At 41.2% G+C, this 13293-nt stretch overlaps 1 protein-coding gene across 2 annotated transcripts; it reads left to right on the top strand.

Moving 5' to 3' along the window:
* Positions 1-5491: 5491 nt before the first annotated feature.
* LOC109519757 (voltage-dependent calcium channel gamma-4 subunit) lies at positions 5492-13293 on the top strand. Of its 2 annotated transcripts, XM_019876473.1 has the most exons (5): positions 5492-5996; positions 10604-10687; positions 11548-11688; positions 12247-12614; positions 12705-13293. In XM_019876473.1, exons 1-5 carry the CDS (start codon positions 5774-5776, stop codon positions 12762-12764), a joined length of 876 nt encoding a protein of 291 aa, XP_019732032.1. In that variant the 5' UTR covers positions 5492-5773; the 3' UTR covers positions 12765-13293. The 2 variants fall into 2 exon arrangements, with proteins under 2 accessions (XP_019732032.1, XP_019732031.1); XM_019876472.1 differs by having other exon boundaries at positions 12247-13293.

Genomic DNA, 13293 nt, shown 5'->3' with positions numbered 1-13293 from the left:
AGTCTGTGTTTGCTTTCCCTCAATCCAATTTCTCTCCATTTCCTTCTTTATCCTTTGTGTCTGCCGCAGGCTTCTTCTGCGTATACAACACAGACTCCGTCTCCATGCCTTAATCCTGCACCCGGAGAACTGGGATATGAAGTGCAATCTACATGCAGTGCTCAGGTTCTTTCATTCTTCTCATGTACAGGTTTAAAAAAATAATAATAATTATATATACGTAAACTGCTTTTAAAAATAAATAAATAAAACTCAGCATTTTCTAAAAATGAACCAGCCCTGTCTAAAAACTAATTAGAACCAACTGAATTCAAAAATCAAAATGGAATAAAAACCAACTACAGTGTAATGAAAACCCCCAAATGATTACCCTGCTATGTACTTATTTCACAATCGGCATCACTCTGCTGTCCCCCCCCCATCACCACCACCACCACATGAGAGCAGTAGGGCTCCATTCTAATACCGGGTATTAGTTGTACCTTTCATAAAATTCTGATAGCGATCAAGCAGCGTGAGGCGCATATTAAAAAAAAAGAAATCAATTTCCTGTTAATTTTCTTCTTTTTTTCAATACAGTACTCTACAACAACGAATAAGATGACCTTATCATCTTAGTTCACACAACAGTATGATATTTACTGCTGCATCAGGTGACATTCTAAGGGTCTTCAACGTAATCTGTGAAAAGTGCTCCCTCTAATTAAGTAGATAACTACTCAGGTAAAAAGATGGAATACCAACAAACTATTATTGAGAATATGACGTGGTGATTTCTTACAATAATAAGAAAAAAAACAACATTTTTTGGGTCATTACCTTATCCTATAATGTTATATTGAAAAAATAATCGCTTTGGAAAACCCTTACCAGGGTTTTAAATATGAGGTATGAGTTGTTGGGGTTGGCTGAAAATAGACTTTTGAATGTTCACCTAATGCCCCCCCACCCCCCTCAACGTAAAGGGTCTACCAAAATGTAATCCAGCAGCAAGGTCTTTTCTGCTCCAGATGATGTACGAGGCATGGTGATGTGCTGTTCTTATTTTAGTTTTTGTATTGTATTGCTTGTTTATATCATTGCGACATGACAGTGGCGGTATTACGAGGTCAAGTTAAGAGCTTCAGTGAGGTGGGTCCCCACTAAAGCACCAGATACTGAATCCACAGTCCTCCATTGTCCTAACCTTTTGTTTTGTGTCAGTGTGAGAAATTTACATCCTGCATTTGCCGTGTGTTCTAACTGCTCTGATCATGTCCAATTGTACTCAAGTTGACCAACACAACACACACAATGATATCATCAGTGACAAATGAATCTCCTTCCTCAAACCAGGTGTCTCTTGTCGTACCATGAGTGACCTACGAGAGGCAGCATAGTGCCACAGGGCATGGAGAAGAGGCTAGGATAATTTTGCTGGTCTGGCTACTACATTACTATTGCAAACTCACCCTTCATTTTTATTTGAGTGAATGACTTGGGAGACACGGTACACGGATTTTCTATTGAAATCAATGAACAAATTTAACGTTTACAATTGTTGCCCTGAGCACCTTCGAAGCAATCAGGCAGAAAAAAATCACTGTCAAGATAATTAGTATGGAGTTAGGATATTTGTTTTGAGATAACCAAATATTCTGGGTTTTGCTGACTTTGATCACAAGATTGATTCAGCCTGAATATTGGTGTATTTATATCCCACGTACAACTTAAATCTAAAGTACACCTGCACTCTGAGAAAATATAGCAACTTATAAAGGAAACCACAACTTTGTAAGTGGATGTACTTTCGATGCTATTAAGGATCGCCTCAAGGAAACGCAGCACCATCAGTGTCAACACTCTTATGTACTTTTATAGTGCTATTTATTACATACAGCACACACACACTGGCACACTGGGTGTCAGGAAGCACCCTGCCAGGCAAGTTGAATCATCAATTGCACTTTCTAGGAGCATGTCATAGGAAGGAGGATACTTGCTACGAGTTCCAAACCTTTATCTGCTTGTTTAAGATCAACCTTATGTCGAGTATTTGCATATCCAAAGCTTCAATTTGCCTTTATCTGATGTTAATTGCCATCTTCCCCATTTACTCTGCAATTTAGCTTAACAAGCCTGAATTTTCACAAAATCTTTCTAAAGCAAAATACCACTCACTTCTCTGAGAGGGTTTTTTTTTTCATTTTCCATTGGAACAGCCTGAGCCCCTTGGTTCATTCTGTACACCCGGAAGTTTTGGAGCATTTAATGTATTGACTCAACACTTGAATTAAAAAAAAAAAAAAAAAAGTAGACGCACTGTGCTTAGACGGGTCACACAAATCGCATCTGCAAGCACAAGAATGCAGTACAGATCACAAGCATGCATCAGTGTGTGGATGCAAAACAATTTTCTTGAGCTAAACTCAGACAAAGCTGAAATCATCGTCCACGCCTCATAGAAACAACGAAGAGAAAGTGTTCTTTTTGTCTTCTACTTTCTCCCTTTCATAATTTAGCTGCTGTAAATTGGTAATTTCTCCATTGTGAGACAAATAAAGGTTTTCTGATCTTATCTTATCTGTCAACTTGAGACTCTCTCCTAAAATGTAACAGTGAAGCTAGAAGGTTAGCGGTAGTAATATTGGACACACATTGGAATTTTAATAGCCATATTAAATCAATAATATCCGCATATTTTTACCGTCTTAAAAACATGGCCAACATCAAAGGAATAGTATCTAAACCTTACTTAGCGAAACGAACCCATGCATTTGCTTTCATCTGGTTGGTTACTGCTCACTGGGCTCTCCAACTGAGATGCAATACATCCTGATTAGAACCAGGAAATATGAGCATATTAGCTCACTGCTCAGGTCTCTGCACCGGCTTCCTGTCACGAAGAGAATAGACTACAATACGGCTCTGCTCATGCACAAGTCATGGTTAATGATGTGCTCTACAAATAAACTTTGCCTTGCTTTGAGAGCTAATGTCTCTTATTCATGCAGATAAGATAAGATAACCTTTATTTGTCCCGGAGAGATAGTGTGACATCATCTAATTCAACAATTATTTCAATAACGAAGAGTAAAGCAATGTACACAGTGATGGCGACCGCAACCGGATGATTGTCACCAGACCAGAATAAAAGGATAGAAAAGATGGTTTGGGTTGAATATTTAGAGGCCAACAATTACACTGGAAACAAAAATGACATACGGGGGTAGCGTACTGAACCAAATTTGTCGCCAGATTACCACTGAGTGCCTCAAGTGATGCAACTTCCAAAGTATACTAGAGGATGGCCGTGTCCTTTTTAGACCTAGCAGAGTCATATCGGTTTAATCCTTGGCAAGATGGAAGCTGTGAGACGACACACCGTGTTCCCTTAAGTCCAACCGCATAGCAAGGCTGCTTGCTAACCTTTTTCAGGATCGAGGTGTTAAAGCTAGTTCAAGATGAAAATAGAAATACATTAAATTCCTCTGATCAAACTAAATCCCTTTCCGAGATGATATGTTTGGATCTAGAAATAACTCCTCCCCCCCTCATCCTCCCCTCCCCCCCAAACACACACACAATAAATCATTGGAATCGAAATAAACAGTTACCAAGGATAACCCATTGGCCTCGTAAAACCTTTAGCAAACCTTCAGGCCATTTTTAACATTCTCAACTATCAAACAAGAGCACACCCATCTGGCGGGGTGGGGGGGATTATAACCCTACAGAAGGTACTTTGCTGCATATTTTTGAGGATTGTCTACCTACTGTCCTCCAGTCACACAGGATTGCGATTAAAGGATGTTTGATTTAGCTTCCCAGTATCAAGGTTGATAGATGGATCATCAATCTGAATGTATGGAGTGAAATGCAAACGTGTGGAAATGGCAGTAAGGCAAAACTATTTAATCTACACCACAGGTGTCAAAGTCAAGGCCCGGGGCCAGATCTGGCCCGCCATATCATTTTATGTGGCCCGCGAAAGCAAATCAAGCATGTCAAGTTCCTTGATGCTTGCTAAAGTCAAAACCAAAATTTCAAATTGTCATATATAAGCCACAATAACAGTCATTATTCTTGACTTCTGATTTTAAAACTAGTTATTCATCCATTTGTTGTGTTCTGTGTATGTAATATGTGGAGGTGATGAAACATTTATATGGTGTCCCAAAATTTATAACGGCCCTCCAAGGGAAACCCTAACTACAATGCAGCCCGTGACAAAAATGAGTTTGACACCCCTGATCTACACCAAAGAGTTCACTTGAACGGCCACCATGTAGCTCCGCCTCTGTCTACCAGAGCCAAAGACACATGTAGTTGATCCATTGGACGCCCACCAGGAAATTCAAACTTTCATTTTCCTTTGCCCATTTACATGATGACATACAATGCGACTAAATTATAAGATTTTATTTGCACCAGCATGATTAACTCTGGCATCTTGTGCCTTCCACATTAGTATACCTTCTCATTTAATCTTCTTACCCGCTCTCACATTTGAAGAGGATTTAAGTGCTGACGTTTTTATTCAAAAAAAATTCTCTACATGGGATTGCTCTTTGGACAACATGCAAATGCAGTTTTTTGCATGTCCTGCCTCTCATACATCTCCAAAGGCTTTATCAGGCACTCGTTTTTCCTAATCCTTACCTCGCTCCTTTCCTTCACTCATGATCAAATATTTCAGTCCACCAGTCGACTAAAAGACACAATTTTTCCATTTTGAAAAGGTACAGGGAGGGATTCACACCCTGGAGTGACCTGATGGAGTCCCCTGTTGCGACAGTTGCTTCTCAGACTCTAACCCGGCAGGATATCTTTGCCTTCATTTTATCAGCAAGGAAAAGCAAAAAACAAAACATGAAAAAGAAAAAGGCACAAGCAAGCCAGCTAAAGCGAGTCAGCCCGACAAGTAGTCCATTAAAAAAGAAAAAAAATCACGTGTCAAATATGAAATTGAGTCTTCCTTTTTTTTCGGAAAAGAAATATTTCACCCAGCTTAAAGCAGCAGGGTCTCAGTCATGAATCAAATTTTCTCTTAAGATGTCATTTTTCTTCCCTTTTGTCATTTTTTTTTTATCAGGCATGTCTACATGTTGAAAATGTTGTAGGGCAGGGGTCACCAACCTTTTTGAGAGTGAGAGCTACATCATATGTCCTGATTGTGTGAAGGGCTACCAAAGTGATACACGTCTGAAATAACATTTGTACAAATTACATTTAATAATATTAGAATGTGATATTTCTAATACTTAATGATTTTAATTTTCAGGCTGTGATCACCTGAAAGATGTCTCACAACACTGCCTGTGTTTGCATTTTGAAATCATAATTTGTACGAGCAAATCCCAATCATAGCACTGGCGGGCTATTGGTGTGGTCCTCACGGGCTACCTGGTGCCCGCGGGCACCACGTTGGCGACCCCTGTTGTAGGGTGACTTTTTTTTCTCTTCTTCTGCTCAGCTCTTCTCCTATTGGCTGCATCTCACTGACGTCTAGGTGGGTCTGGATTCTGTGTCTTGCACTTCCAAACAAGGCAGCTGTGGTGTTCTGAGGTTTTTTGATGGGTTATTCCAGTGTTCCACCTGGATAAGCCATTAGGAAGGTCCAGCCAAATTCAAATTTGAAGGAAGGATGGTCCTGCTCAGCCTACCCTGGTCATCTTACTGAAGTTTGGATGGACAAGGAGCACAAAGTTGACACCTGACTCGATGGGAGACCAAGTGGTGACGATGGTGGCGGACTTTTGTTGAACGCTATTTACACGCATGATGCGCGGCCATGGCGTGGTGTGACCGCGGGCTCCAGACTCTCCTGGCCGTCGCGGGCGCCTTCGCCGCATTCAGCCTCATGAGCATCGCCATCGGCACTGACTACTGGCTCTACTCTCGGGCGTACATCTGCAACGCCACCAACGCCAGCACGGACGAAAGCCACGCGCAGAGCAAGAAAGTCAAAGGCGACCTGACGCACTCTGGACTGTGGAGGATCTGCTGTATAGAAGGTAAAAAATAAACAAAAAAAAAAACACCAACAACTTTTTGTGCACGGAGCGACGAGATTGTGTGCGACATGGGCGGGATGTGCGTGCACTGGATCTTGCTTGTTGCGCACAAAGCACACTTGCTACAGTCCATTCAATGAGTACAGTATTCAACTAGTATCTGGCCTTAAATATGCGATGTGGTTACTTGCTAACTCCTTCCATGTAAAGTATTTGCTTTAGGTTGAATCGGAGTTCAATCAAATACAGTAAAACGTTATAGGTGACAAGCCACGTCATTTTGGGGATGTTAGAGATGCCAAAATAAAGGCGAGTAATTTGGTGTCGTTATTTTCGTCCTCGTCATTATGACAGCTTTGACTAATGTTTTGCTGACGTCAATTAGTTGCATGAGAACCAAAGTTATCATCAGAATTACCGTTCTATACACCACACTAATGAGCATGTTAAATTAATGCCTATCTGGCTGTGTCAGTCAAAAGCAAATATTTTCATTGGAAAAAGGTAGATTTGCAACAGTGCTTTTATTGGACTTGCAAATATGGCCATAATATTGGTCAGTTCATCCTATATAATGATACTGAATAATATAATGATCAAATCGAACATTATATTTATCTTTTTTTTTTTAAGTCGCTGTGATGGATAAAAATGGACATCGGTAAATATGGTGTCTTGGCTGGTCCGCTAATATTATAAACCAATTATGTGGGTGAGCAGAAGTTACCATGGTGACATCATATGATAATCTTACGGCTTTCAGATCCAAAGCAAATTTCAGATCCAAGTAAACTTCCTTACAACAGCTATTATTGATTATGTTTCATAACTAAAAAAAGACATACTTGTTTGTGTTTTTCAAATACATGACAAAATGAGGGACACCATTTGGTAATTGCATGCAGTTGCTTTGTATTTGGCTTCCACTCTTACTGGAATTGGATGAAAAATGTAGACCCATTTTCAAATTCAAAGAGGCATTTCCTCTCTCATGCTTCCTTGCGCTGAGCGAAATTTAAGTGGCAGCACTTCGGAGAGCACGCCACACTTAAAGCATCTGTCTGACTTTTTTTTTTTTTTGGCGTATGTTTACTAGCTCCCATCTTTGAAGAGGTGTCTCATATCCACACAAACACACGCTGATCACAGCTACAGAGACATGAAAACAGAAGCTTCGATGCTACTGAGTGGATGTGGTTACCTCAAACAACCGTGCAATCATGATAAACTTCGTTTTGACGAATACAGACTAGCAGACAACCTGCCACGAATATTTATGCTTCATTTGTTGTCTTATACAAAGGGATGGACAGTAGCTAGAATTTGCCCATGTCATGTACCAAATCTTTAATTTTATTCATTTCTTTCTAATCTATGACGGGGGTAAAGAAAGGATGGCTTGTACTGTTACAGTTAATTGTATTGAGTTGGGGCGAATGAAGTAGATAAATAAAGCCCGAGTCTGAGGGCACGCTGGCTACTCATGTCGAAGCAATAAGGCTTGCCCCCATGTGGCAAACACATCTTTATGAAGGAGGAGGATGATCATGATGTGAGAGCGCAGAGTGTTGCAACTGCAAACATTTATTCAGACTGGGTTGAAAGCAGAAGCCTCTTTTTGCCTACCAGGAGGCATAATAACCCCCATATATTTTGGTCCGAACACTTTTCACGGAACACATTTCCACTTTGCATCAGTCCATCTTGGATGAGCTTAAGCCCAGAGAAGCCGGCGGCGTATCTGGGTGCTGTTGATAAATAGCTTCTGCTTTGCGTAGTCGAGTTTGAAGTTGCATTTATGGAGTTAGCACTGAACTGTATTCACTGACAGTGGTTTTACAAAGTGTTTCCGAGTCCATGTGGTGATATCCTTGACACATTGATGTCGGTTTTTGATGCCTTAGGGATCAAAGTTCATCGGCATTCAATGTTGGTTTCCGGCCTGGCCGCTTACATGCAGTGATTTCTCCAGATGCTCAGAACCTTTTGATGATATTATGGACCATAGATGATGAAATCCCTAAATTCCTTGCAATTGTACATTGAGGAAAACTGTCCTGAAACTTTTCGACTATTTTCTCACGCAGTTGTTCACACAGAGGTGAGCCTCGCCCCATCTTTGCTTGTGAATGACTGCGCAATTCAAGGAAGCTCCTTTTATTCCCAATCATGGCGCCCAACTGTTCACCTGTGGGATGTTCCAAACAGGTGTTTGATGAGCATTCCTCAACTTTCTAAGTGTTTTTTTTTTTTGCTACCTGTCAAAGCTTTTTTTGGAATGTGTTGCAGCCCTAAAATTCGAAGTTCATGATGATATGCTAAAAACAATCATGTTTATCAGTTTGAATAGCTTGTATTTGTAGTGTATTAAGTTAAATATCGGTTGAACACGATTTGCAAATCATTGTATTCTCTTTTTATTAATGGTTAACACAATGTCCCAACTTCATCGGAATTTTGTTTGGCGATGGGAGGAAAACTCAATTTTCTGCTTGATAACAATTATTCAATGGATTTTCTGTGACATAAGGAACAGAATTTGGACCCAAGAGGAGACAGTACACGGAAGTTACAAAAATGCAAAGTAATAACTGAGAACAGGGCTTAATGCGGAAGGCATGGAAGAAAGCTTGACATTCTGACATGTCACTGAGACAACTTGAGCTTAAATACTCAGAGACATCAGGCCATGCCAAATCCTCTTTGACAAAATAAAGGTGACAACAAAAAGGACCGTAGCGACTGACAGCATCAAGGACCAAACGCAAAACACAGTCCCAGCCAGTCACAACATTTTCATTCCTAATTTCTTGTGTATTGGTTATAATTACAGTGTGCAAGTGTACCTAATGAGGTGTCCACACAGATAGTGTTCATTGTGGATACTTTCCTCTTTTACGGCAAGGCAAGTTGTGGCTGTGGTCATGGTGTCTGCAGGAAATTAATATAAGCCAGTGTGTGTGTGTGTGTGTGTGTGTGTGTGTGTGTGCGCACGCGCGTGTGTGCGTGTGTGTGTGTGCGTGCACACAACCCATTAGTTAAGATGTCAAAGAAATCCTGTGAGAGGTCGAGCAAGAAATCTGATTCTGGTTTGCCGTGGGGAGGTTGTTGCCACGGTGACGTTATGCTGACTAATAAAAGATGGGCTTGCCTCAAGGGAGACAAACCCCGAGATCCTCCTCCTTACCCTTTTCTTCCACCATCCCAATGTTATTATTAACTCCGTGTTTTCCATTGTGCCGCATCCATCTCGATTTCTTTCTTTCTTTCCCTGTTTTATTGTGACTATCGCTGGGCATTCTTTGCTGTTTGCTGGACCTTTTCGGAGGGCTCAGGTGGGAGAAAAATACAATTATCCCCCAAAAATTAAAGCTTTTATAAATGTGCATGTACTCATCTATCCAAGTATGTTTTAAATCTAACACAGTGACATCTGTCCAACGCGGCTGTTTGGTAAACAAAAGAAAGAACAGAACAATATTTGGAAGTGATACTGGTGAGCATGTCTTCCAAAGATGGAGAACTGATGCTGAAAGTCAATGTGAACATTTAGCATTTGGGAAATATATTCAGAAAAAAATAAGCCGTTAAAAGTGTGGAGCCGATGTCACACCTTGAGTTTTGAGGAGTTTGGCAGCTGTTAAACAGAAGCCAGCAATATGAGGTCCCACCAATATGATGTCAGCGAGAGAGCAGAAACATAGTTTGATCAAATGAACTGTTTTGGTATTTTCATAACCATACAGAAAACATTAGTGAGACACAAAATGCAACTAAAGTGGGTGACAGCAGAATCCTTTCCATAGTGGAGGGAAAAAAAACGTAATAATTAGTAAAAAAAATACTTACCACTCTCCTAAACCTACAAATTTGAATGCAAATACAAAGAGTTTACTACATGGTGCAAACAACTGGTTCAAAGTAACGAAAGTCAAATTTCTCCAGAAAAGTCCCCGCTTGGTCTGGAATCATGTTCTTTGAAACCGAGATCAACTTGTCAGATGGGAAAAGACAATTCTAGAATCGGAACCCAACTGCTCCCGATCCAAAGCATATCACATCGTTGCGTCAAACATGGTGTGAGCAGCGATTTGGCATGAGGTTGTATGGCTGTCAATAGAAGATGCTTATTGGTCTCGTATTGAAGAAGTGACACAGGTAGCCCGATGAACTGTGAGGTGCTCACAAGAACTATTAGGACAGCGTTTTACAGTGTAGGTGGATAATGACCCTCAACTTTTTAGAAAGCAAGTAAGGAAGATAAATAAGAGTCAACCCATGTGTCGATAGCCATCATTGAGGTGATGCAAAAAGGCAGAATTATGGGTCATCCATGTGACATCGAACTGAAAGTCAAGTATTGAATATTAATAATGCTCCCATATTCTGTTAAAAGTGGAGAAAATTTTTTTTTTTTTGTATGCAAAGACTTTGAAGAGAAGGCGCCTGAGGGCTCCACAACTTTCGGAAACGCAGATCCTGAGTTGGCTGTTCTTAAAATGTGGGCAGGTGTGCGAGAGGTTAAACAGAGGAAAAGCGAATTTATTGCTTGCATTCCATCTTACAATCGACACAATATTTTCACGGTTTGTCATTGCCTCATGCAGGTATCCACAAAGGAAGCTGTTTTCGGATCAATCACTTCCCGGAGGATAATGACTACGACACAGACAGCTCGGAGTACATCCTACGTGAGTGCGTTGGACGTCATCTTCACACACTTCAAATCTTCGTCCTCTCGCCTTTGTCAAGAGCTGCCGATGGCTTCGTCGCAAGGGTGCTTCATGAGTCATGACGTTGCCATCCGGCCCCCTTTAAATCTCGGTGTCATGACACTAATTGGCTCAAAAGAGATGACAATGGCTGTGCTCGTGACTAATTGGCCTTCCTCAAATCACGTCACCTATGTGACACGCAATTAAATGTAAATATGGTTTAAAAAAAAAAAAGGCACCCAGACAAAAACTGGTGATCCACATCATTTTTCAGCTTACATCTGGTTTGCAGCCGAATGCTCCCAAGCAAGATTTTCCTATCATGTTGATTCATGTCAAGTTAATCAATCGAAACAGTACCGAAAAATATAGATACATTTCTTTGAGTACTGCATCTCCTTTGGCTACAGTACATTGCATCATGGTTGACACGCGGATTGCCTTACTGAATTTCTCTTTATGCATATGTTTGTTTAAATATTCTTGGAATTATTTTTAGTATTGACAGTCACTAATGTTTGAATGTAAACGCGTCCTATATAATAAAAGGAAAATGGTCAAATCATTGTAATACTAAGATACTAATGACATCCCAGATATATTGATGGAATTCATTTTCTTGAGTTATCCCCCAAAAAAATCCTGTCTAACCACCTTGAGTCAACATTGACAATCATCGGCTAAAAGCACCGAAATGACTCAAAGCAAATGACTAATTCTGCAACTTTTGTTGTCCCCACCGAATATAAATGGTATTGACTATGAGTCACTCACACGGCACTTTCAATTAGGAACGTTCCTTTTTTTTTTTTTTCCTCACCATGTCACGTCGGCAGGTATCGTGCGAGCCTCCAGCCTCTTCCCCATCCTCAGCACCATCCTGCTGATGCTGGGCGGCCTGTGCGTTGGCGTCGGACGCATCTACAGCAGGAGGAACAACATCCTGCTCAGTGCTGGTATTCTCTTTGTGGCTGCAGGTAATGACACACACGAGGAAACCTTCAGTCATCTCCAATTTTTTTTTTTTCCTAATTTATCATTCTCTTCCAACAGTTATGTTAAAAATGGCACACACATTAAAAAAAAAAAGTCATATTAACCAGACCCATTGTGAAAGTAGTTTCGACTTTCAGTTGCTTGTATGTTTTATTCGGCACAGTTTTTACATCGGATGTCTTTCATAACATGACCCAACCATCCCCTCGGCAGGGCCGGACTGACCAAAAAAACGGAATGAAAATTAGACCAATTTTGCATGACTCCTGGTTACCATGTAGCTTTGCTGCTGATGTTGCTTGGTTTCTATATTGTAAATGGATTAACGGTGGGCCAGTCTCTTGGGGTAAAATAGAAAAAAATTGTAATTAAATAGCACCGCATCGGACAGAATACGCCAGCCCACTGGACATCTGCCCTGTAAATCAGATGACCAATCCACCCCTGCACCTCAGTCAAGCAAGGTTATGTACTTTTAGTCATGTCCCGATCCAGATTGTGGCAAGGTTTTGTAATTTGTTGTTCCTCTGTCTCTCCAGGCCTGAGCAACATCATCGGTATCATTGTTTACATCTCCAGCAACGCCGGTGATCCCAGCGACAAGAAAGATGAGGACAAGAAGAACCAGTACAACTACGGCTGGTCCTTCTACTTTGGAGCCCTGTCCTTCATAGTGGCAGAATCAGTGGGGGTCCTCGCCGTCAACATATACATCGAGAAAAACAAAGAGACACGCGGCCGAGTCAGGCGCGACTTCATCAAATCTACCGCCTGCTCTTCGCCGTATGCGCGTATCCCGAGCTACCACCGCAGACGGAGGCGCTCGCGTTCCAGCTTCAGGTCGTCCGAGCCCTCCCTGGGAGGGCTAAAGCGGGGGGGAGGTTTTGGCGGGGAGATGAGCTTGCAGGTGGGAGACATATCCCTCTACACCTTCCGCAGGGACCCTTTGAAAGGGGCGAGACAATACAGTCCTGAGAGTGACTCTGGCTTCTTACAGGTCCACAACATCCAGAAAGATGTGAAAGATGGCGGCAACAGGAGGACCACACCTGTATGAGTGCTCTTGTTGGACTTTACAATAGGCTTGATAGGGACACACTAGGCATTACGTTGTCACATACTCTGTGTGTATATTTACAGTGAAGTGAAAAAGTATGTCCCCTCTTCCCAAATATTTTTTTGACACAGTTTTCCCAGTTCCAAAAATAACCTGTGATATATGAAATCCGTGAAGGAGTCATTTTTATTTTTTACAAAATATGACATACACAATACAAAACTGTATTGAATGAAATCGAAGATTTTGGTGGACTAACGGTAAAACAAAGACATGCCTCATTTGTCATTTGTGCCTTACTTCAGGATGAAAACTCACATTGTCCACAATCATTATCAGAGGTGAGCATGTTCATCCAGTCATCCCGTGACAGTCAACTGGAAATCTGGGCTGACATGGGCTTGACTGACACAGGTATGCTCAGCTTTAGGTAAAAAGAATCTAGATAGCTCAGAGCTCGACAGTAAATTCTTTTAACTGTCTTATGACATCCATCCATCCATTTTCTAATCCTCATGAGGGTTGCGGG

This window comes from Hippocampus comes, unplaced genomic scaffold, assembly GCF_001891065.2.
Source record: "Hippocampus comes isolate QL1 unplaced genomic scaffold, H_comes_QL1_v1.1 scaffold51, whole genome shotgun sequence".
Taxonomy (NCBI): domain Eukaryota; kingdom Metazoa; phylum Chordata; class Actinopteri; order Syngnathiformes; family Syngnathidae; genus Hippocampus; species Hippocampus comes.
The sequence above is the reverse complement of the archived record's forward strand: the minus strand, read 5'-3'. Positions and strand labels throughout refer to the sequence as shown.

What these genes read in the sequence shown, in the direction of transcription:
- LOC109519757 (XM_019876472.1), top strand. Translation starts at nt 5,774, where the DNA reads ATGGCGTGGTGTGACCGCGGGCTCCAGACTCTCCTGGCCGTCGCGGGC. An exon ending in GAGGATCTGCTGTATAGAAG is followed by an intron (nt 5,997 to 10,603) that starts GTAAAAAATAAA and finishes TGCCTCATGCAG; the next exon opens with GTATCCACAAAGGAAGCTGT. An exon ending in TATTCTCTTTGTGGCTGCAG is followed by an intron (nt 11,689 to 12,246) that starts GTAATGACACAC and finishes CTGTCTCTCCAG; the next exon opens with GCCTGAGCAACATCATCGGT.